The following is a 25,183-nucleotide window of genomic DNA, read 5'->3' on the forward strand; positions in this document are numbered from 1 at the left end:
TCACTAAGGCTGGTCCAGTCACCAGGTCTAGTTACCCTGGCTCTCAAATTTGTAGTTGTCCTTCGGTCAAAGAACTCAATATTGCACACCTAGGATCACACTCTTCATTTTATCCTCTGGGCCACCCCAGGAGAGAGGTTGAGACAACAGATAGCAGCCACAGTAATAAGTAGCACACAGTAATAAGTCAGGTCATCTCAACCGAGTCCAGTATTGTGGCTTATTGTGGACAAGCAACTGCTACCCAGGTCTGAGCCAGATAAACCAGCTGTGACAACCGAATCGGAGATCAGGATATGCTGACCCCTAACAAGGCACGATCCCGGGTTCAAAGGTAGTGGCAAGCAAAATCTTCCTTGTTTATTTACCCCACTTGAGCAGGAAGAGGAGTGAAGCAGGAGCAATTGGTCAGCTTGCACCTGCATAATGATTGATCCTGATAAACCAGGAATACTGGCTTATTAGGCTTGTTCACACACCACACTGAACAGAGGTACAATTTACTTATTTTTATTACATTTGTATACCGAACTATACCCACAGGTCTCAAGGTGGTTACCAAATAAAATCACAATATAAAAACAGAAAACACATAATAAAATAAAAAAACAACCCAATAAACCCATCTCTACACATGTACTAGTGTTTATGCGAAAGAGTGCGCACTTGTTGAGGCGTGCAGCCCAACTATTTGTGTATGCAGGTGCACAAATTGTATGCTTGTTGAATGTGCAATGATTCAGCAGAGATTTGTAGCCAGGTCACCCCAACAGAGTCTAACACTGTAGCCACTCTTGGGTGACTTGTTTATTCAGATTTTACATGCAATCCCATCATGCAGGATGAGGGTGGCTTACAAAGGGATATAAGGAGTTTGGAAACAAAACTAATAAGTGGTTTTCAAAATGACTCAGGAATGAAGCACCAACATATCCTATTTTGCAGAAAGCAGCCCCGCACTGAAGGGCTGTCCAGTTTAAAGATAAAGACCCCTGAGAAGGGAGACCCTTGAAGCTGCCCATCAACACTTAGAAAAACCTGCATAGCAGACCAAGAAGGTCTATTTAGGTCACCTGCTCACTGTCTTGCTCCCTGGGATGTTGTATATTTCTATTTAAATTACACAGCTTCGTTGTAAAACAACAATAACAACAGTTTGCAAGAAATATTAATACTGTCACTTAAAATAACAGCCAAAAAACAAGTAATTAAAAATGTTTAAAAGGTCATTAAAATTAACAGGAAAGGAGATTAAAACTTGTCAATATCTAAGTCTCTGAAATGTTTTAAGCAGGTGTCAAAAAGAGTACATTGTAATTGTTGCAAAGTATAGCTGCTGCCACATCAAAATAACAATTTCTTAAAACTACAACCTGAGTATTGTGTGGCAGCTGTAACAGTTTTACAGATCAAAGTGGTCAAGTGCGCAACATATGGCATAAGGCAATTCTACAAGTTGTTACATTATAATAATTATTTTAAAGTTTGCATCTGTTTGCCGATACTGTATTAACTTCTGCAAATTTGTTTATTCATTTCTCCCCCTTTCAGCCAAAGCAAAAGTGGCTAAGAAACATCATTCCCCCCACCCCAAGATAAAATTGCCCTCTTTGGCCAGCAAAAGGTTTTACTGTTTCAAAGTCCCTTCAAAAGGCTGATATTACTTGCACTTTGCTTAGCTCAAGAAGGGCTGATCCATCCATCAGTGAGCCAAGCCGTGACTCAAAAGCCTGAACACTCAGCAAAAAGCAGCAAAGTGACTCAGCCCCTTAATAAAAGCTTCCCACATCACTGATGGGAAGTTCTCCCAGATATCAGAAAGTGAATCACTTGACAAACAAACAAGGGCCAGAGGGCCCTTGTAACTTGCAAAATCTGGGCTTTTTCCAAGATCCGGATCCAGGAGGCTTAGAAAGCGCAGTTGTTTAACAAAGGCAAACCCTGAAGGCAAGGTGTTTCTGCAGACCAGAGCCACACCCTAAGGGTGGCTTGTAATCTGTGACTGTGTACAGGAGCGTGTGCATGGACGGAAGTGTGGCACACCCAACTCTCCACTTCTTCTTACAAAAAACGGCAGCGCTCAAAGTGGGTAGGTAAGACGGGGAAGCCTCTGGAAAAAGGCTCAGAGCTGGCTCAGGATTCCAAGGAAAAGCAAACCTCACACTAGGTAATTTGTTAAGGACGACGTGTGAATTACCTGCCTAGACATTTATTCATTTGCTTATCAAGTTTTATGCGACCCATCAGGCCAAAACAGCCCCCATCAAGGCAGCTCACTGCCCAGAAACACAGAATTGTAGAAGTGGAAGGGGCTCCTAAGAGTCATCTAGTCTAACCCCGAAATGCAGGAATGACAGCTAAAGAATACCTGCCAGATGGCCATCTGACCTCTGCTTAAAAACCTCCATCAAAGGAGAGTCCATCACCTTCTGAAGTAGTCAGTTCCACTGTTGAGCATTTAAGGGATAAATTTTATGAAATAAATAAATAAATAATAAAAAAGGAGAGGGGAGCAGAGGGAGAAAAAACCAACTATGTGAGTGTGTGTTAACTTTAAAAGTGATATAGCCAATAATAATATAAACAAGGCCCTTTTTGAAATAAAATAAATAAAACCTACAGCTTTCTAGGCTTCTGTTTTGATCACTGTTCCACAGCAACTGCTACAACCAAGGTTAAAACAAAAACTGGACATAGAAGGCAAAAAGTTACAAAACTCAACATTTCAACCTGTGACTTCCAAGGTCTTGGGATTGGAGATCTGACTGTAAGGCAGAACAGTAAACCACATGGATTGCTGAAGTGGGGTGGGGGGAGAAAGAGAGTATACATTATTATTATTTTTATAAAAAAAGAAGGAATTCAAGTAAGTGGGCAGGAACTTACTGGAAATGGGATACCTTTTGCCCAGAAAATTCATTAAGGGTGAGGAGAAAGAGGTGGGGGAAAGGAGTCGGGTTTCATCCTTCTTGGCTTCACATCGTGTTCCACATGTGCAACAGCTGTACTCCTCTGGAGAGAAATATTCCCCATATCCAATATGCAGGAGCCACAGCTTCCGAGCTAACAAGAGCTTAGCAACAAGAACAAACCAAAAATGTTCAAGGAAGGGTTTTAAGCCCTCTGTGTCCATTGAGGAACCTCTGCAATCGGCAGAAGAGGAGTCAGAGACTATGTTTTACAACACACTCAGCTGACACAAGACACAAGGAAGGTTTTCAACCACTCACCATGGCAAGTGTGACATTGCCCTTTGGCGAGCATGACCTTCTTCCTTGAGAGGAGATGATGATCCTTCTTAGACTGCTATGTCCAGAACAGGGCACAGTACTCCAGGTAAGGTTTTACCAAAGTAGAAGTGTGTTTCTTAGGTTCTGGATCCAACCTCCCCAATCTGGTGTCCTCCATACATTTTGGACTATAATTCCCATGACTCCAGGCAGCATGGTGAAGTGTTAGGGATGATGGAAGTTGTAGATATAAGCACTTGAACCAACCAGGATGACAAAAGCTAATCTGGACACTATATTTCTGTTGATACAGCCAAGAATTGCACCGGCCTTTTTAGCAGCCGCATCACACTGTGGGAGCTCACATTCAGCTCAGGGTCCACACAGAAAGAAAGAAAAAACGTAGCTGCTTTTCACATGTACTGCTGTCAAGCCAGGTATTGCCCATCCTATATTTGTGCATCACTGCCCTATGCCCTGCGAGCAAAGCCAAATTCCTCTCCCCTGCATTTGCAACCGACTGTGGATGTTCAGGAGCAACAGGCAAAATGGGAACAGTGGGACAGGTGTGGTGTAGTGGTTAAGAGCAGTAGTCTCGTAATCTGGGGAACCAGGTCTCCGCTCCTCCACATGCAGCTGCTGGGTGACCTTGGGCCAGTCACTTCTTTGAAGTCTCTCAGCCCCACTCACCTCACAGAGTGTTTGTTGTGGGGGAGGAAGGGAAAGGAGACTGCTAGCTGCTTTGAGACTCCTTAAAGGGAGTGAAAGGCGGGATATCAAACCCAAACTCTTCTTCCAACCATCCAGATTCCATGAAGTTCAGTAAGCAACACTGGGTCAGCCAGTGTCTCTCCTGCCTTGCAGGACAGGTGAGTGCATAAGCTGGATACCACCCTGAGTTTCTTAGAGGAAGGATAAGACATAACCACGAGAGAGAAATAAAGGAAGCAGAAAATATCAGAGAGGGTAGACTTGCTCCAGGGTAAAGCGGCTCCATAGCAGATCACAGCTGAGTGATGGATAAGCAATCCGTCAAAAATGGCCTGGGAGATGGGGTGTGCATGCAAGGAGCCCACAGAGATGAATGCTGCAGTATTATGAAGACTGGTTAAGGTTTACCGCCAAACATCTGTGGAATGCTAAGGCGTGCCCAGAGGTGGCACATAGCTAACTATAAAAAGGATGTTTTCAACTAAAAGCCAAAGTCAGCTGCCTTCCCTGCATTTAAAGACTGTTAAAACGATGCATCTGGAAAACAAGCAATAAATATTAAGTCCCTTTGGGAAGATCCTGATCTTTGAACCAGGCACAATTGGGGCTCACAGGAACTGCCCTGCTGGATCAAGCCAGAGGACACCTAGCCCAGGGTCCTGTTTTCATAGTGGCCAACCAGATGCCCGTGGGAAACCTGACAAGAAGCAGGACCTGGGTGCAACACCACTGCTCTCCCCACTTGTGATTCCCAGCAATGAAGAGTCATCTCACTTCCTTTTTACATTGGGTGTTGGTGTTGTTGTTGTTGCTGCTGCTGCTGCTTACATTATTTTTATAGCATGCGAGACTTAGCCAATGGTTTGCTATGGCCAGTACAGTTGTACCTTGGAAGTCAAAGGGAATCCGTTCCGGAAGTCCTTTCGACTTCCAAAGCATTAGCCTTCCAAAGCGCGGCTTCTGATTGGCTGCAGGAAGCTCCTGCAGCCAATCGGAAGCTGTGGAAGCCCTGTCAGATGTTCGGCTTCCAAAATAATGTTCAAAAACCGGAACAGTCGCTTCCGGGTTTCGATCATTCGGGAGTCAAAACGTTAGAGAACCAAGCTGTTCGAAAACCAAGGTATGGCTGTATTTCCTTATTAAGCTGAAATATGAACCAGCTCCTTTGATTCTCCCCTCACATGAAAAACATTAAACCAGCAAATCTCTAATTAGCCATAGTTTACTGTTCCATCTGAACTGAGAAACTACAGGGAAACTACTGTTGCCCATTCAGAACAAGCCATGGAGCAAAACTTTGTTTTATTCATGGCATGTTCCAAAGCTGGTAGCCATAGTTTTCAGGGAATTGATGATTAATTACAGACTTCCCAGCTTAAACATGGCTCACAGTAAAGGGAGGAGTGAAGGCGCTAATTGCATGGGCAAAAGGCTTGCATCTTGGCTTAATAAGCAAAGACACAATCATCAGGATACAGCCAGGCCCTCAAACTCACAGGCACCACCAGCCCTCTTTATTTCATACCCTTACAAAGAATCTCATCACCATGTGAGTAGTCATGCAGTATGAATCAAAGAAAAGATTCCGTGAATGGACTAATCCAGGAAGACTTAGGAGAAGAGAAAAATATTCAACAAATGGCAAAAAGATCACAATGCTGGGGATCGCTTCACATCTAGCGCATTCCATAGGGCTGCTGCCACAACACTAAAAGCCCATAAGCTAGTAGCAGCATGCTTTACTGTAGGGACCCCATCAACAAATCTTCAGCCACAGATCTGAGCAACCAGGGGGAGATACAGCTTTGCAGATTCCCTGGTGCTTAATCATACAGGGCTTTTTACACAAGTAATAAAACCTTGAAACGAGCGCAGTAGCTAACCCACAAGCAAGGGACTGCCCTCTCATTGCCCCTTATCTCAATTTGAGGAAAGATACTAGCCACCTTCAAAGGGCTGTTGTTATTACTGAGATAGCGCACGCAGAGGTCCTCTGTAATATTACAGCACAAGGAAGAATGAACTCCGTAATTATCTTTGAATATAGTTTATGGGAGTCACACTAGGAAAATTATACCCTGCAATGAACATTACGAAGCTATAAACCAGCCTTTGCCAGCCTGGTGCCCTCCAGACATTCTGGACTACAACTCCCATTTGCCCCAGGCAACACAGGTTGATGGGAGCTCCAGTCAGAAACATCTGGAGGGCACCAGGTGGACAAAGGCTACTGTGAATTTATCAACCCCCCCCTTGCCCCTCTTTTCACTGCAAGGTGCCCTGAAGGCCCTTCTTTCCATCTTTAAAATGGTGCACAGCCCTTCTCCCATCCCTTTGCCTCCAATAGCTGTGTGGTGCCAAAAACATCCCAACATATACCAGGAGATGCAAGACACACAGGTGTTAGCAATGGACTCCTGCTCTCCTCGGCTTCCTGTTTGCAATTCCCCAAGAGATCATAATCCGGTTGGAAGAATGCAGGCCAAAGATTCCAGCATCCACAACCTTTCCTAAGAGGAAAGTTTACAACTTTGGGGGCTGTTTAATTCAGAGAAATGGAGAGGAAGAGGCAACACAATAGCAGTGTCTAAAATTATGCGTGAAGTTGAGGAAGTGGGTAGAGAAAAGCTTTTTCTCCTTGTCTTATAAAAACGAGAAATTGAGGACATCCAATGAAACGGAACGCTGAGAGACATAAGAAATAATTTCTTTACACAGTGCATAGCAGAACTATGGAAGGGGCTCCCAGAAGAGGCAGTGATGGCCACTGACTCAGATGGCTTTAAAAGAGAATTGGGCAAACTTGCAAAGGAGGATAAGGCTATGTATGACGTGATTAAAGGTAAAGGGACCCCTGACCATTAGGTCCAGTCGTGACTGACTCTGGGGTTGCGGCACTCATCTTGCTTTATTGGCTGAGGGAGCCGGCGTACAGCTTCCAGGTCATGTGGCCAGCATGACTAAGCTGCTTCTGGCGAACCAGAGCAGCGCATGGAAACACCGTTTACCTTCCCGCCAGAGCGGTACCTATTTATCTACTTGCACTTTGAAGTGCTTTCGAACTGCTAGGTTGGCAGGAGCAGGGACCAAACAACGGGAGCTCACCCCGTCACGGGGATTCGAACCGCCGACCTTCTGATCGGCAAGTCCTAGGCTCTGTGGTTTAACCCACAGCACCACCCGCATCCCGGTTGCTGAAAACTACAAGAGGGGAAAGTGCTGCTGTTGCTCTCTGGTCCTGCTCACAGATTTCCCATAAAGCATCTGGTTGGCCAGTATGAACAGGATGCTGGACTAGGTGAGTCTCTGGTCTCACCCACCAGGACTCTTCTTATGTTCTTAAGCAAAAGTGTGATTATAGCAAGCATTTGCTAAAGTTCAAGGGAGGAGAGCCTCATCCAGACACCCACATTCTACCAGTGCTCTAATCCTTCTTTGCTGTCTCCAGCTTTTCACGGCCAATCAACACAAACACCTTTGAACTGGAATCCCCTCTCCCTTTTTATGTTTTTAATCCAACACATAAAAGCAGGCAAGGACAAATTGTTTATCTGGACGATCCAGAAGTCCTGCAATCTATATCTATCTTGCAGGTTTTTTGCAAAATTTCACAGTGGAAATGCTGTAAGTCCCACCAGGGCAGAGAGGTGGATGAGCACAGGCAAGTCTAGACCTATCTCCTGTCTCCTTCGTAAGGGTTTGTGCCCAATAGACTCTTAGCAGTTATACTGCTGAAGACAGAGTTTGGGTTTGGGTTTGATTTTTTAAAAAGAATTTCAGGGTTATGTCATCTGGTACGGGGCTGGAAATCAGGAGCCATTTCTGATTAATTGTTGTTGAATTATTACTAGTTTGCATTATTTGTTTACTGAATTATTATTATACTATTGTGCCTATAGATATGATATGTAAATCTTAAATGCTCATTTTAATGCTCTTTTTTATTATTTTATTATCATGAGCTGATTTGGGCTCCACATAATTATTGGAGAATAAAATCAGAACATTTTGCTCCCTAAAACACCCCCAGAATCTTCTGTAATGTAGAGCAGAAATCCCATTGCGTATAAGACCCCATACACACCATACATTCCACCTGCCAATCAATCATCCGAACTGTAGTTAAGGGTTCTAGGAACTGTCATTCTGTGAGGGGGTAAACTATAGTTCCCATATTTCTTGGGTGGTACTTTCAATGGATGGTGTGTACACAGCCCTAGTCAATACAGAAATGAATCCCTGGGGTTACAAAATCCAAGATCCAAGGCTCTATAGATTTCCCTAACCACAGTTTTTTATTACTCCCCTCACTGGAAATGTTTCAACTGTTTGATACTTCACCATGAAGAAAAATAGAACGGTTTTGCCAACTTGCGTTCTTGCTGCAGAAATTAATATACAGTATTTGCTGTGACCCTGTGCTTGCAGCCACTATCATTCTCCTAAGGCACTTGCAAGGTATCTACATTTAAACACAGACAGCAAGGACTTCATCAGGCATCATTAATCCTGCATTGTTACACATTATCCCACTTTAATTATCTAACCACAGAAGTCAATAGAATGACTCTGAGGACTCGGCTAAGGCGTAAAGGAAGCAAAAGAACACTCTGGGCAATTCCCAAAGCACGGAGATTTATTTTTAAGTCACTAGGCCCATTGTGTTCATAGAAGAACTACACCCATTTCTTTGGAGAATGTTTGTTTCTTGAAACAAAAAGAGCCAGTAGCAGCAATACCCAAGATTTCTTTAAATTGCAGACTCCCTCCACCCTCGACCAAAAGCCAAGATCACTATGGTGAAAGTTCAAGAACACATTTTAATCAGGCTGTCCCTAGAAGCCAAAACTCTCCAGATCCTAGTAGCAAGGCTGCACACATCATACATTTAAAAAACAGCAACTCCTGGGACATATATGTGTGTCCAGTGGCGTAGCGTGGGTTGTCAGCACCCGGGGCAAGGCAAGTAATTTGCGCCCCCTAACCCGTGGATTTGCGCCCCCTAACCCTAACCCCCAGATGTTGCACCCGGTGCGGCCGCCCCCCCTGCAACGCCAGTGTGTGTGTGTGTGTGTGTGTGTGTGTCTGCGTCTGCTTTCAATGTCCTTTAACGGTATGGTGTGTGTACAGTTTCAGCCCATCTACCTGCAGAATCCAAATTTATAAACTGATACCTAGCAATACACTCCATGGTACTCCACAAGACTCCCTTGTATTTTTGGAGAAGCGGTTTCTCATTCAAGGCGAACCACCACCCACTTGGCAAAAGGGCTCCAGCAAATGTACGTCCTGCAGTGACCGTTTCCTAGCCTGGCTCTCAGAACGCATTCTCCACATTCCCTGAAAATTTAGCTCTCTTCTGGTTTACTTACTGCCTCGCCCGTATTGTACCTTGACCACAACCTCCCCATCCGAACTGTGTGTCTGATGGAGCCGCCATCGCCACCCTCTTCCTGCGTGGAAAACTATGTAGTTTTAGGCAGATCCAGACCAACCGTTTAAAGCACTTCCCACACACATTTAAAGCACACGACTCCCCCCCCCAAAACACCTGGCAGCTATAGTCTGTTAAGGGTGCTGGGAACTGTAGCTGTGTAAGGGGGAAACTGCAGTTCCCATGTTTCTTTGGGGAGAAGCCATGTTCTTAAAATGTGCATAGGGAGTGCTTTATACGTTGTTTTAAACTGTTTCTAATACAGTCCACTCCTCACTTACACAAGGGTTACGTTCCTGGGTACCCCGCATATATGTGAAAACGCGTATAATGGGGAACACCATCTGAAAAGCCTGTCCATACCATGTAAACCTCTGGAAACCCTTGGAAAGCCTTTTAAAAAACCAGCAGCGCTTACTAGCCATTTCCTCCCGCTCTTTTCATGATTCTAGTTTTCACACCCTTTTCATGCCCTTCCGCAGTTTGAAATCAATTTGTTTATTTCCCGCCACCACGCATATATGCAGCCGCACACGAGTCGAACACACGTTAAGTGGAGAGTCGCCTGTACTGTTTTTAGTGCTGTAACCCATCCTGGGACCTTAGAGTGAAGGGCAGGCAATCAATCAATCAATCAATCAATCAATCAATTTGATTATTATGGATGGTGTGGATGCTCCTCTACAGTGGGAGAACAAAGAGCAGGCAGTACTCAGAAAACCCTCAGTCTGGAAGCGCCACAAGTCTCAGGATGCTGCAAGACTGAACATCACATACACTGTAAAAGCAGGAATATAGGAAGTGTCTTTATTCAGAGTAAGACCACTGATCCGTCTAGGTCAGTACTGTCTCCAGGGTTCTAGACAAGAGACTTTCCCAGACCTACCTGGAGATGCTGCCAGGGATTGAACCCGGGGCCTTCTGCATTCAAAGCAGATACTCTGCCACTGAGCTATGGCACCTCCCCACCCTCTCTACAGATCAAGGTGCTTTCTTGAAGCCTGCAACAATACAGTGGAACCTCGATTTTCAAACTTAATCCGAGGATCAGTGGGCTGGTCAATGGGGTGGGGGGGGGATGAAAAACACGGCTCGGAAGCCGTTCAGCTTCTGAAAATCGTTTGAAAACCGGAGTAGTTACTTCCGGGTTTTTGTCATTCAGGAGCCGAAACGTTCCAAAACGGAGGCGTTTGGGAACTGAGGTTTGTCTGTACTTACATATTCACAGCCCTTCTGCCCACTGCAAGAATTCAGAGGGCATTGGGCCCTGTGGGTAAAAAGCAGGCAGAGATAAAAAGAGATGAGAAAGTGAAGCAGTAAGAAGGAAGTGCATTGCAGCCTGTAACCAGGGCATATTGGGATTAAAGGTGGATCTGCATGTGAAAAGGGCGGACAGCTATTGGTCTATATTATTTCCTGAGGGGCAGCTGGGTTTGTCTCTTGCAGTAAAAACAATCAAAGAAGCTTTTGTCAGCTGTAGCCCAATTCACCAGATGCATGGAGTGAAATCTTAGCTGGAAGGTATATACAAGAGACTATCCTAAGGTGGGAGTTGAATGGCAATGAGATGCAAACCATTACAGTCAGTGGTAACTGGGGCCTAAATGTAGGTTCAAATAGGCACATCTTCTACAGTAGCAGGTTGGTGATAATTACTCAGCATTGTGGAGCACTGACTGTAGGAGGGCACAAACCACCTATGACGAAACTGGCTTAGATAACACAGATACTGTAGCAAAGATAAGCCACTTAGCACATGTAGTGTGATAAAAATACCTTGTCTCAGTGTAACAAACAAGCTCTACCTTTATTCCAAAGGCAGCAGCACAGTAAGTCAAGTCCCAGGGGAAGAAGGCGGAAGACCCAGAATTTAGAATTTAAATGTGAGCCCAGTTGAGTTCTGGGCCTCAGAACAAATTCCTGCGCTCAAAATTATTTTTGCACTCCAGTGACGGTTGGAGGAACTCATGGTTCTAGTTTTGCTTTTGTTCTTTAAAGTGTATCTTACAAATTGTATATCATAGACTGACTTGTGTCCTAGATTAGCACCCTGCCACCCACATCCACACAAAAGGATGTCAACAAAGATGGCAGGCGGACCTTGCTGGGGAGAGCATTCCACAGACAGAGAACCACCAATGAAGAAGTCTTCTCCTCCCTTCAAGCCTCCCTCAGAGGGACCAGGAGAAGTGTCTCAGATGAAGATCTAAGGGACCAGGTAGGTTCATACTGGGAAAGGCACTGCAGAAAAATACTGGAGTCATGAGCCGTAAAACACTGTAATAAACCAGCACTCTGAATTGGGCACAGAAGCGTACAATGCATAATACATGTACACCCATGTTAAAAGTGGTGCAGCAACAGCATTTTTCACACGGTGGCAACTTAGGCACACCCTGGGATCAACTACAGAAAGCCTCAGAGGCACTCCCAGCTGGATTCCCAGTTAGAATCCAGAGCAATGTATGTATTCTGGAGAAAAGCATCTGCACTGCAAATACCTCCAGACACCTCAAGAGAGAAAGAGAGTATCCCTGACAGGGGAGCAAAACACACACATACCAAGGTCATGGGCCAGTTTGAACAAGGGGGACAATTCCATTTCAGCCACAAATAAAGTGGTTAGTCAAGACCCCTGACCAGGAGCAAAGCAATTCCACAGAGAACACTTCCTACCCAAAATGATGTATGAAGGAGGTCAGCCTCATCTGTAGTCCCTCCCGAAACCTACCAGCATAGGACACCACAAACTGATTGGGATTTCTTAAAACTTTACAACGGATTTACTCACATCCTGGAAAAGCGGCCTACATTTCATAAAACAATTAAATAAAGCGAAATAACAATGGGGGATGTCAGGAATCGCCGCCCCATACAAAGAAACATTTCAGTCCTACACGATACTCTCCATCTTCCCAGAGGGGCCAAGCGCAACAGATGCCCCTTTGTGCAAGCCAGCCACTCCATACTAAATCATTCTGACAGCCAAGACACACATTTACAGAGCGTTAGGAAAGCAGGAGGCAAGGGCGGAAACAAACAGGGGGAGAGACACACACACACAGAGAAAGCACCATTTCAGGACTTTCTGGACTGTATAGCATGAACTTTAGCCTTTTTTAATGAGAGAGAGGGAGAAGCAGTGATGATGCCTTATAGCTCAAAAGAAAAGAAAATTTTCAAAGCTGCCAAACAGCTCAGTTTTTCCAGTTCAGCAAAACCTCATAACAGAACGCTAAGCACAGCAGCTCCCACCCCTCAAAGACACTTCTGAAACTTTACAAACTTCCCAGCTCATGCGTGCAAAACATGAGTGGTGTGTGCCTGCACACGCAATGACAGCCACGCACGGAATGTAAAGAATGAATGGCCAAAATAACAACCATGATTAATTACTTGGCCCATATAATAATCCCCACCCTGTTCAGCTTAGGTGTTACTGCCCGTAAGAAAGAGCTGCCATCGCCTGGGCCCACCAAGAGTCCTGGAAAACAGAGTCGTGCTGGTTTCAATGCAGTTAGTTACGTGTGAAGTGTTTTGTGTAGAAGTGGAAGGAGGAAGGAACACCAGCGTTTGGCACTAGCGGGAATAAAGCAAGAGACTCACGCTGTTATTTCCAACAGAAGAGGAAAGTAAGCGAGATATGGATGCACGGACCCCAACAGAATATCCGCAGGCTCCCCAGTTTGCATAACACACCTACTGTATTCTACAAATGCAAGTTAAGGAAGGCCTTGCTCTTCAGGACCTTCGCCAACCTGATGCCCTCCAAATGTTTTGGGCTAGAATTCCCATCAGCCTCATGCCTGCAGAAGCTGAAGCCCCTGACATCTAGAGCAGTGTTTCCCAAACTTTTTTGGGCAACGGCACACCTGTTTACTGAAAAAAATCTCGCGGCACACCACCATTAAAGCCCCGCCCCGTGACGTCAGCGCGCAGCGTCACGCCGGGAGGGACGCACGAAAGTGAAAGTTTTTTCCCTCCCTCTTGCCGGGGAACCTCCAAGCTTTGGGGGTGGGAGGAGGCAGCAGAGCGAGGGACTGAGGGACGGCGGCAACTGAGGCGGCGGCGGCTGTTGTGGTGGTGGCGGCGATAGCGGGCGGAGGAGGGGGCGGCGGCGGGGCTTGAGGAGCCGTCGCCGGGAGTTGCTGCTGCTGTTGTTGCTGCTGCTGCCCGGACATGCCGGCCTACTCCTCCTCCGCTGTCTCGCGCTCCTCCCTTTTGCACGCGCTGCCCCGCCGCTCGGCACCACCACCGCGGAGCCGCCCCCAGCTCGACGCGGATCCTCGCCGCCGCCGCCTCTCACCGCCCGACTCGCCCGCCTCCCTCCCACGGCACACCAGCCAATGTCTCACGGCACAGTAGTGTGCCGCGGAACACCGGTTGGGAAACACTGATCTAGAGGACATCAAGACGACTGAGGCTGTTCTCGAGTACCTTCTTGAGCCCAATGGTTGCCATTGCCGTATTTTTCGCTCTATAAGATGCACCAGACCACAAGACGCACCTAGTTTTTGGAGGAGGAAAACAAGAAAAAAAATATTCTGAATCTCAGAAGCCAGAACAGCAAGAGGGATCACTGCACAGTGAAAGCAGCGATCCCTCTTGCTGTTCTGGCTTCTGGGATAGCTGCGCAGCCTGCATTCGCTCCATAAGACGCACACACATTTCCCCTTACTTTTTAGGAGGGGAAAAGGGAGTCTTATAGTGCAAAAAATATGGTAATTTGATTCTGAATTGATTTTTTAATGTATTTTAATTAATTGTGATTTTATGTAAATTTTTACTGTTGTTAGCCGCTCTGAGCCTGGCTTTGGCCGGGGAGGGCAGAATATAAATAAAAATTTATTATTATTAATATTCTGCAATCACAAGTCCACCAGTACCTCTGTGAGTTGTGAGGGAAGAGATACACAAGAGCTGCTATGGATCAAGACTGTCCATCACTTATCCAGACATTGCTGAGGAACACTACATTCAATGCTTAAAGGTATGCTACTTCTCAACAGTGAGGTTCTATTTCTTTCTCAGAGGTGGTCTGCATGAGCCTGACTTCCAGGACAGGGGAGGGATTTCCTGTATCAGAGTGTCTAGCTGCCTGCATACAGATATAGTGGTACCTACACGCTTCAGGTTACATATGCTTCAGGTTACAGACTCCACTAACCCAGAAATATTACCTCGGGTTAAGAACTTTGCTTCAGGATGAGAACAGAAATCATGCAGCAGCAGGAGGCCCCATCAGTGGCGTAGCGTGGGGGGTGCAGGGGGGGCCGGCCGCACCGGGCGCAACATCTGGGGGTTAGGGTTAGGGGGCACAAATCCACGGGTTAGGGGGCGCAAATTACTTGCCTTGCCCCGGGTGCTGACAACCCACGCTACGCCACTGGGCCCCATTAGCTAAAGTGGTGCTTCAGGTTAAGAACAGTTTCAGGTTAAGAACAGACCTCCAGAATGAATTAAGTTCTTAACCCAAGGTACCACTGTACCTAGAAATGAGTCACTTTACACCTGCTTCTAAATCAAGGTGTGCCTCCCTCATATATATGCCTGAGCTTAAGTAACTGCTAACTGCTTCCAGGGAAGACCAGATCTTTCACGCTCCTCCCCGTCCTACCCAGAGGCCCACAGGTTCCACATCCTTGTTTTGGAACATAGAAACCTGCCTTATACCAGTCCAGACCCATCAAGAGCAGGGTTTCAGACAGGGGACTTTCCCCAGTGACTCCTGGAGATGCCATCCAAGCAAAGCAGATGTTCTACTGCTGAGCTACTGCCATATATGTGAATCTGGCCTCTTCATTGACATTTCAATTCTGTACATCCCATCTTATCTCTTGCGACTGCAAGTTGTTTTGAACTGTTTTCAACACTGTGCTTCAACTGCTGTAAGCTGCCCTTGGACCTTATGGGGATGGGCAGGTAATTAATAATACGGGCAATATTAATAACAATACATGGATACAGCTGCAGCAAGTGTTCTGGGAGGCCTTGATGAAAACACTCGCTCTCACTCACTCACTTGGGCTTTCTAAAATGCCAAAATGGAACTTTGAGCAGGTGAGCTGACCTTCCAAAGACAAGACTATAAAGCAGCTTTCCACAACCTGGTGCCCACTAAATGTTTTGGACTACAATTCCCACCAGCCGCAGTTGGCATGGGGAGCCCCAGGTTGGGGAATGCCACCAGAAAGTATTTCATGATAGAAATCAACTTTACATTTAAAAGAAAATGTTCTATTTATAATTTTCACGATATACAGTGAGATTTAAAGAATTCAAAAACTGCTTTAGAAAATGCATGTGTATAGATTTGCAGGACATAAAGTTAAAAAGCAGTAGATACTCTCCTTGCATTTCCAACTCCTTAAGGATGTGTAAATGCTCCGAGGTGCGGAGAGGTTGTCCTCAAAGTGTCCAGCTGTGCGCAAGAGGCTCCATCAGCCTCCCCCAACCAGGCACCCTCCAGGTGTTTGGGAGTTGTAGTTTAAAACTTCTGGGGGGCACCAGGTTGGCAAAGGTAGCATACACAGCACCTTGAATGGATAAAGGAGATCCCACGCCTTTTACACTGGGGCACGTCTAAGAACTACACCACCCTTTCATTCTGACTGACAGATCCAGTTTTTTTAAAACTCACAGCACAATCCTAACCATGTCTACCCAGAAGGAGGACCTAGTGAATTCAATGGGGCTTCTTCCCAGGCATGGGGTGCTCGGATCTCAGCCTTAACGCGCTGCACAGGGGCAAGGAGGAAAAACAGCCGATCCCCCACTTTTTTGCTATTGTTCCGCCCCCGCATAAGACCAAGGCCAAATGCACGGTTACAAGCGACACGCCGGAGATCCCGCTTAGCAACCCACTTTCCTCGCCGCGTTGCGGAAGAACCGGTCGGCGTGGTTTCCTGTGGGGCCACCAGGTGGTTCGAGGAGGGGAAGGGGTCCCCAACTTAACCAGAAGAGGTTTCAAAGGGGGAACCAAAAGCAAAAGCAGCGGGAAGTGTGGCAGGACCCCAGAGGCACCTGCTTCCCCGCCTTGGCCGCACGCCGGCACTCTGCCCATGCCCAGAGACGCCCTCTCCTCACCTGGGGATGGTGATGCACTTGGTGTTGACGCTCTGGGTGGTGATGGCTTTCTCCAGCTCGTCCAGCTGCCCGGTCTTCTTGAGCTTCTTCACCAGGCTCTTGACCGCCTTCTCGCACCACTTCTCCTCCTGCCCGTTCTGCTCGCCTTTCTTCCAGCCCAGCAGGCGCTTGACGATGGGGGGAGTGAAGGGCAGGATGGACGACATGGCTGCGCCGCCGGCGGCCCCAGACGGGGAGGAGGAGGAGGAGAGACGGAGACGCGAGAGACGCCGGCCAGCCGGCGGGGAGAAAGCGAGAGAGGCGCCTCCAAAGACCCAACAACTTCCCTCGACGAGACGAACTTGGCTCCGGCGGCCCGCGGGCTGCAGCAGCGAAGAGCAGGCGGCAGCGGCTGCACAAAGGCGGCGCGCGTCGGGGTCGAGGCTGCAAGGGGCGGCCGCTGGCCGGCTTGGCCCGGGGACAAAGCCGAGGAGAGCGCCGCAGCTGCTGCAGCAACCTCCTCCTCCTGCTGCTGCTTCAAACTTTCTCCCGACTTCTTCTCCAGCTCCTCCGCGAAGGCGCCTCTGGCGGCGGCGAGAGCAGCGTCTGCGTCGGCCGGGCCCTCCCCGGACTCCTCCTCCTCGCTGCGTTTTCTTGCGCGCGTAAAAACGCGCGCTCCGCAGCCCGTCTGAGTCTCATGCAAATACGCGGGACGCCCCCGCCGGAGGCGAAGCGAGGGGGCGGGAAGAGGGGGCGGAGGAGGAGGAGGAGGCCGCTTGCCGGCGGCCCTGGCGCTCCGGACGCCGCTCCCGGGACAGGCCAGGCGGCGCGGAAGGGGAGCAAACAGGGGGAAAGTTTCCTTCCACCTCCCCGTTCCGACGGAGGCGGGGGTTTTGCCTGCTGCGTCTCAACCTCCCTGGGCTGCTGTTCAGAACCACAAATTCAGGAGAGAAAGTGTGCCGTAGTGGTTAGAGCGGTGGCTCCCAAACTTTTTTTTTTGCGGGGGGGTGTGTGTCAGCCCCCTTGGTTCCATCAACTCTCGCACCTGCCCCATAACAAGGATTATTCAGAATTTGGCTTTGCGCGGCCCATGGAAGGATAATATTGTAACACAATGAAAGGCAAAACAGTAACAGTTGCACATTTATTCAAAATCCAGTTAAAGCCATCTAATTCAACAAAATCGATGAACTTGATCCAGGGATAGCAGCTTTCGCCTTGCCTCTTCGCGCTCTCCCCAAGTAATCCCTTCCCTCCCACGGGGACAGTACTTTGGGAACGACCGAGTTAAAAGTGTATCTAGGAGACTCCTAGGTTCCAAGAAATTCCCACTCCGCCATAAAGTTCACTGGGTGAGACATTTTAGTAAGTCACTACCTCTCTAGCTCTAAATCCACCTCACAGGATTGTTCTGAGGTTTAAAGGAATAGGAGGGGGGGGGACTGTTTGTGCCACCTTCAGCTCTGGAGGAAAGTTAAGATGTAAAGGTCATGTTTACTTACTTCATTGATAAATCACATTTCCATGAGGTGTCTGGAAGTGATCTACAATACAATATTTATTTATTTATCAATAAATATATATAAAACAGTTACATGTAGCAAGAGCATATAATACATACATACATACATACCTACAGTTTAAAGCTGTAAATGGCACACACATAAAGTTAAATCAGATCCAAGACAGAGACCAACTAGGATAAATATTTTAGAGGAATGTCTTTCACAGGTACTGAAGAGATAACAGAGGAACCTGCCTGATGTGCAATAGGAGGTGGTGGTAATAATAATAATATAAATAGTACCAAAGCCTATTATTATTATTATTATTATTATTATTATTATTATTATTATCTATGATAAAATAATAAATTCCTCTTCCCACCAGGGGCTTTGGCCTTGAAGCCTCTGTGGAATACCAGAGCTGGGAGCTGGAGTTGTGTTAAATATAAGCAAACATGCCTTGGAGCGTGTGCAAGGTGCCGTAATAGCTCACTGTTTCATTCTTTACCATATTTTCATCCTCTTTTCAGACAAGCAGCTCACATCAATTTAAAAAAAAGACAGAAAGACGGAGTAGCCCTGCCTGCCCTCAGGTTTTCCAAACGGAAAAGTCAGGGCACTCAAGGAAACTGCAGCTGGCTGGGATAGCTCATTCTACACCCAGCCTATTTGCTACACTGAACTCATTGCAAGAAGGGGGAAAGAAACAGAGCGGTGCAATGGTTAGAGTGTCAGAGTAGGACCTGGGAAAGCAGGATTCAAATCCCCACTAAGCTAGGAAGCTTACCTGGTGACCTTGAGCCAATCACTAGCCTAGTCTACCTCACAGGACTGTTGTGAGGATGAAAGGGGGAATTACTATGTATGCCACTTCGAGTTTGTTGGAGGAAAGGTAGGGTACAAAGGTAATGAATAAATATAAATGAATAATGATAAGAAGTAGTCCTGATGCTATTTATCATTTATAGATGCATGTATACTTTGTATTTGCAAAGCACGTGCCAATTTGCCCTTGTGACAACCCTGTGAGGTGGGACTTCTGTTATTTCAATTTTAGCAGATGAAAGGTCGGGTGAGAGTGACATGACCAAGGCCACGCAGCCAGTCAGGGGCAGAGGAAGAACCTGAGGGAGTTCTCCCGACCCACCCAGAGCCAATTTTGGGAGGTAGCAGTCATAGGAGAAAGAGGGGTGGGAGCCCCTTTGCTTAAGCAGAAGTCCTCATGCAAACCTTCTGCTCTTGGGGTTCATTGGGTGATTCCCACCCTGCACATTTGAAGCACATTCTTGCCCTCAAAGAATTCTGCGCACTGTAGTTTGCAGCTCACAGAGTTCCATTTCCTGGCAACCCTTTGCAAACTACTGTACAGGGCCCAGAATTCTTTGAGGGAAAGAATGTGCTTCAAATGTGCTTTAAAGGTATCCGGTGTATACCGTATTTTTCGCCCTATAGGACACACTTTTTCCCCTCCAAAAATGAAGGGGAAATGTGTGTGCGTCCTATGGGGCGAATGCAGGCTTTCGCTGAAGCCTGGAGAGCGAGAGGGGTCGGTGCGCACCGACCCCTCTTGCTCTCCAGGCTTCAAGAAGCTCTGCGCAACCCTCTGGAGACCGGCTCCGAGGGTTGCGCAGAGCTGCCTGCAGTCCCCGGCTCAGCGCAGCTCTGCGCGGCCACCGGGAGCCAGGGGCGAAGCCCCGCCCCTGTCCCAATGGCCGCGCAGAGCTGCCTGCAGTCCCGGGATCAGCGCAGCTCTGCGCGGCCATCGGGAGCGGGGCGCGAAGTCCCGCCCCGCTCCGGATGGCGGCGCAGAGCTGCCTGCAGTCCCGGGATCAGCGCAGCTCTGCGCGGCCATCGGGAGCGGGGCGCTAAGTCCCGCCCCGCTCCGGATGGCGGCGCAGAGCTGCCTGCAGTCCCGGGATCAGCGCACTTCTCCCCATCGCCAGCCCCACAAGCTCGGGGAACAGCGGGGAGGCAGAGCGTGCCTTCCCACTGTTCCCCGATCTGGTTCTTCCAGCCCCGCACCTGGGGGGGAAATAAAAATTTTTTTCTTTATTTCCCCCCCAAAAAACTAGGTGCGTCCTATGGGCCGGAGCGTCCTATGGGGCGCAAAATACGGTACATAGTCTTAGCTGGTGGGGTGTAGTTTACGCCACAGAAGCCGCTTGAGTGTCTGAAGATCTGGCTGCATCTAAAAGCACCGTGACTGCAAACCTCACCTTAAGAAAGAGTAGGACTCCAGTCAATAGCATAATGTGCCCACCCGCAGCACCTCCATCTTGTCTGGACTGAGCTTCGTTGTTGTTGATAGTTGTTGTTTTTTTGGCCTGCATCCAGTCCACTACGGATCGCAAAAAACAATTCAGCACTTCTCAACAATTCAGCACAGCTTTTTGAAACTGGTGGAAAAGAGAAGTAGAATCTGAGTGTCATGAGCATACTGATGAAAGCTCACTCCAAACCCACAGATTTGAGTGGGTGCTAGGCTTTTTTTAAAGCCGGAACTCCGTTCCAGCATTTCTCAGGTGGCCACCATTGCCATTACAGTGGTACCTCGGGTTACATATGCTTCAGGTTACAGACTCCGCTAACCCAGAAATAGTGCTTCAGGTTAAGAACTTTGCTTCAGGATGAGAACAGAAATCGTGCTCCGGCGGCACAGCGGCAGCAGGAGGCCCCATTAGCTAAAGTGGTGCTTCAGGTTAAGAACAGTTTCAGGTTAAGAATGGACCTCCGGAATGAATTAAGTACTTAACCCGAGGTACCACTGTATAAGAGAATGAGGGAGGCGTTCATGGTGAGTTCTGGCCCCTCTTTTTCTAGAAAAATAGCACTGGGTGGGTGAGTTTCTTTGGGGTCAAGGGCGATGTTAGACGATAGAGGTTAAGCCCCTGGTGGCCATATGGGGTCCGCTGAACCTCTAGTAGCCAACCCTCATTGTACAGCTAATGGATAAGAGTGGCTCCCATAACTGCGCAATGTATTAGACTGGATTTTGACCTTGTTTTCATTCATTTGCTTTGGCCTGGTCAGAACCTTCCTCACCAATCTATTTCAACTACAAAATTTGCTTGTAAATTTTCTATGGTTATGGGAGTGTTAGGATTACTCCAAAGGCTACCTGCAAACCCACAGATCTGTCTCCAAAGCCCTAGACAGGGTTGCTTTCTGGCAAAGAGTTTTGGACATTCTCATAATGGAAAAATAACCGAAAGGAAAAGGACAGAGTCGTCCTAATTTTATACGGTCTGGATCCCTTTTCTGGCACAATAAGAGTCTGGTGCCTTACAAGCTTCCTTCAGGATTATGTAAATCGAATAATGTGCCCTTTTAAGTGATGAGAATGGCTTTTCAGCGCACACACCCCCCAATAACAAACTACTAGAAGGAAGGCTCTTTAACCCAGAGATTTTATTTTCTGTTAAATATTAATATGCGTCAGTGTCTGTGATCTGGAGGTTGAGATGAAAGTGCACCATTCTCCATAGTTTATGTATTGGAAAAGCACTTGAAATAAAAATAATAATATTTTCATGGGTAGCATGCGCCACTCAGTCCCGTAATAACAAAACCATGAGATCCTAGTAAATGTTTTTATGTGTCTAGCTAATTTTTAAAAGCCTCCTTGGGGGCAATCCTATACTAGAGTTATGCCAGCTGAGAGGCTTTAGGATTTGATGGAGTTCCCACAATGCCAGTGGCATAACAACTAAGCTAACAAAATCCCCCCCCCCCCATACACCAGTGCAACGACTGAAACAAGGTAGACATGTGGGCGGCACAAGTGAACACTGAATTCTATATACCTGGGGAGGGGGCTCAGGCCTGGGGGTCAAATGTGGCCCTCCCTGCCTTTCCATCTGGCCCCCAGAACTCTCCCCAGCTCACACCCATCACTGTCCAGCATTACACCCTGGCTGGAATATGTCCTTGAACTCTTGGTAATGCATCTTGCTTGTCTGGATGGAGGGAGCTGATGGGTAGGATTTAGAGAACTCAAAAATGGAGAGAAATGTACAACTGTATTATCAAGTGGGAAGGGCCATAGCAAAGTGGGAGAGCACCTGCCTTGCAGGCGCAAGGTGCCAGGTGCAATCCTCAGCATCTCCAGGTAGGCCTGGAAACGTCCTCTGTCTGACACACCCTTAGACAGTGGCGTAGCGTGGGGGGTGCAGGGGGGGCCGGCCGCACCGGGCGCAACATCTGGGGGTTAGGGTTAGGGGGCGCAAATCCACGGGTTAAGGGGCGCAAATCCACGGGTTAGGGGGCGCAAATTACTTGCCTTGCCCCGGGTGCTGACAACCCACGCTACGCCACTGCCCTTAGAGGGACCATTGGTCTTGCTCAGCATAAAACAGGAGGGCTAGGTGGGCCCTCCTGACGGTTTTAAGCCATCTCCCAATGTTTGGAGCTGGCCCATCCCTGAGGCTCCATGAAGTGGTTGCCTCAGGCAGCAGGCTGGGGACAGCTGGGAGAGGAGTGGCAGATCTAGGCCCTAAGGAACAATACCGTTCACTGTTTCCTGTGTTTGCCACCTCCTCTTCCTCCTCCTCCTCTGCCCCTCCCCCGCTCCTCTCCAGACTCATTTTTCCCCATCCACCTCTTTCAGTGTACTGGGGTTTCCTCTGGGCGGCCTCCAGTTGCCTCAGGTGGCAGGAATGGGGTGGCAGGGGTGTGTGCCATTTTCTGTTCTGCTTCAAGCAGCAAAATGCCCTGGGTCGGCCCTGTCAACGTTCCTAAATTCATAGAAACTCAGGATGTGTATGCAGGCCGGACACCATCTTCCCCAGGGGGAAAAGGAGGTGGGGAGTTTTCGCACCCTCCAATGGTGAGAAAAAGGAATAGGGCTTCTGTTAGAAATGGCAGGGAAGGCTGGATCCAGCGGCTGAAAAACATCTTCATGTATGCGACAGTGGCCGCGAGAGTTTTAATAGCACAAGGATGGAAGACTGAAGAAACCCCAACTAAATAATCATGGCAAGAAAAATGGATGGATTATGCAGAACTAGCAAAACTGACATGCAAGCTACGGGACAAGGATAACTGTGATTTTAAAGATGAATGGGAACCCTTTACAAAGTATTTGAAGACACAACAAAGCGAACTGGACTCCTTGGCTGGTTTTGAATAAACATTCACAAACTTTTTATTGATAATAATCAGCTAAATAGTTTGAGGATCTATACAACTGTGTAACATGCAGAAAACAGCATTTTTAGAGAAATCAAAGACTGGAACTGAGGGAAGTCAGGGGTGGGGGGGTGGGTTCTGTGGGGGGAGGGAGGGGGAGGGAGGAAAAATGGGGGGGGAATAAGGATGATACGTTTCTGGATAATATGTTTTGTTTTAATTTTGAATAAAAAGTTATTAAAAAAAGAAAGAAATGGCAGGCAAGGCTGGATCCAGCGGCTGATGGGATATTATTATTTTTTTACCGAAAGGTGGTGGGTAGGGAAAAAGCTGTGACCTAGAGGGTGATGATGCTGAGAGGGGGTGGAGAAGCAAGGTGGCAGCCAGTCGTCTCCCCCCACCCAGCTCCCCAGCCACCGAGTTCTCTTACGTAACCCTCAAGCCAATTCCGCACACAACTGTCTGTTCCTCCTGGGTACTTCTAATGTTTGTCCTCACCGCTGCCTCGCCAGAACACATCTGTTTAAATCTTCACTTTTCCTTTTCGAACTGGGCATTCCGTATCCGAGCGAATGTTTAAAGAAACACACACACAACCCACCAAACTGCCCCAAAGCATTTTAACAAGTAAATATGTTTTTTTCTCCCTTTTCATTTTTATGAATGGGGCCCTGTTATCCCGAAACTGGTCTGTAATGATTCTTTGTTCCTTGAGTCTGCTGGACTCCGATAAAAGGGTATTCCTATTCCAGGAACATTTTTGCATTTTTATTTTACTGGGTGAGAGAATCGGGAAGGAGTTATTGGGGCTTGGGTCAGTAGTGATGGGAGGCATTCGACGGAAGTTTTACTCAAGAGTAGACCCAGCTTAGTCAGGTTCATTAATTTCAACAGGCCCACTCATAATAAACCTTAGATGAATGCTTCCCATCATCATTTACCGAAGCCTCAATTATCCCTCTCCTCTTCTCCCACCAAGCAAAATAAAAATGCATGAGATAACATGTGCAGAGGAGGGCGACTGAGGTGATAAAGGGCCTTGAAAGCAAACCTTCTGAGAAATGGTTGAGGGGGCTGAGGAATGAGAATGAAGAGGCCGTATGGATGGAGACAGTAGGCTCTGAGGAAGGGAGAGAGTCACTGCTGTGAACATGTTAGACGGAGTTGCAGTTTAGGTGGTCATTTTGAATTTTGTGCTTAGTTTTGCTTTAATGGTTTGGAAACCAAGCCTTATGAGGAACGTTTAAGGGAGTTGGGTATATATTTAGCCTGGAGAAGACTGAGAGGTGATAGGACAGAGTTGTTCCACCAGGCCTTTGGCCAAGGCACAGTCTGAATCCCTCCTTTGGTAGTCCGCATAGAGCTCTGGCCTAATGGTTGCCATTAATTTGATTCTGATTTGATTTTAAAATGAATTGATTTAGAATGCTGTGTTACTTTTATTGTTGTTGGCCGCTCTGAGCCCGGCTTTGGCTGGGGAGAGCAGGATATAAATAATAATAATAATAATAATAATAATAATAATAATAATAATAATAATAATAATAATTCCAGTATCTGAATGGCTGCCACATGGAAGATGGAGGGAGCTTGTTTTCTGCTGCCCCAGAGGGTGAGACCCAAACCAAGGGATTCAAATGACAAGAAAGGAGATTCTGACTAAACCTTAGGAAAAACATTCTGACAGTAAGAGCTGTTGGACAGTGGAACAGAGTCCCACAAGAGGTGATGGACTCTCCTTCACTGGAGGTTTTTAAACAGAGGTTGGGTGGCCTTCTCTGCTTTAGCTGAGATTCCTGCATTGCAGGGGGTTGGACTAGGGATTCAAGCTACACAGCTGCAAATAAAACGTTTTAAATGTGTTGTAAAGTGCAATATACAAATGTGACACAAGATGGCGACAGTGAGCTATGCAAAATTCAATGTATTCTTCAAAACGTTTTAAAATAAAGCATTTTCACGGCATTTTTTTTACATGTATGTAGATTCCACCTAGATTTCATTCTATGGTTCTATGACAGATGGCCACCCAACCTCTGTTTAAAAACCTCCAGTGAAGGGGAGTCCGCCACCTCTCGTGGGAGTCTGTTCCACTGCTGAAGTGCTCTCCC

The 25,183-nt window shown here is 47.2% G+C and overlaps 1 protein-coding gene across 1 annotated transcript in view; it reads right to left on the minus strand.

Moving 5' to 3' along the window:
* Nucleotides 1–17,124, minus strand: part of SMAD3 (SMAD family member 3) — a 63,390-nt gene extending 46,266 nt beyond the window's left edge. Inside the window, exon 1 of the mRNA XM_083520609.1 lies at nucleotides 16,462–17,124. Coding sequence (XP_083376735.1) covers nucleotides 16,462–16,667 — 206 coding nt within the window. The 5' untranslated portion in view covers nucleotides 16,668–17,124. The remainder of the gene's footprint in view (nucleotides 1–16,461) is intronic.
* Nucleotides 17,125–25,183: the final 8,059 nt, after the last annotated feature.

The sequence above is a fragment of the Podarcis liolepis genome, assembly GCF_965112155.1.
Source record: "Podarcis liolepis genome assembly, contig: HAP1_SCAFFOLD_94, whole genome shotgun sequence".
NCBI classification, from domain to species: Eukaryota; Metazoa; Chordata; class Lepidosauria; order Squamata; family Lacertidae; genus Podarcis; species Podarcis liolepis.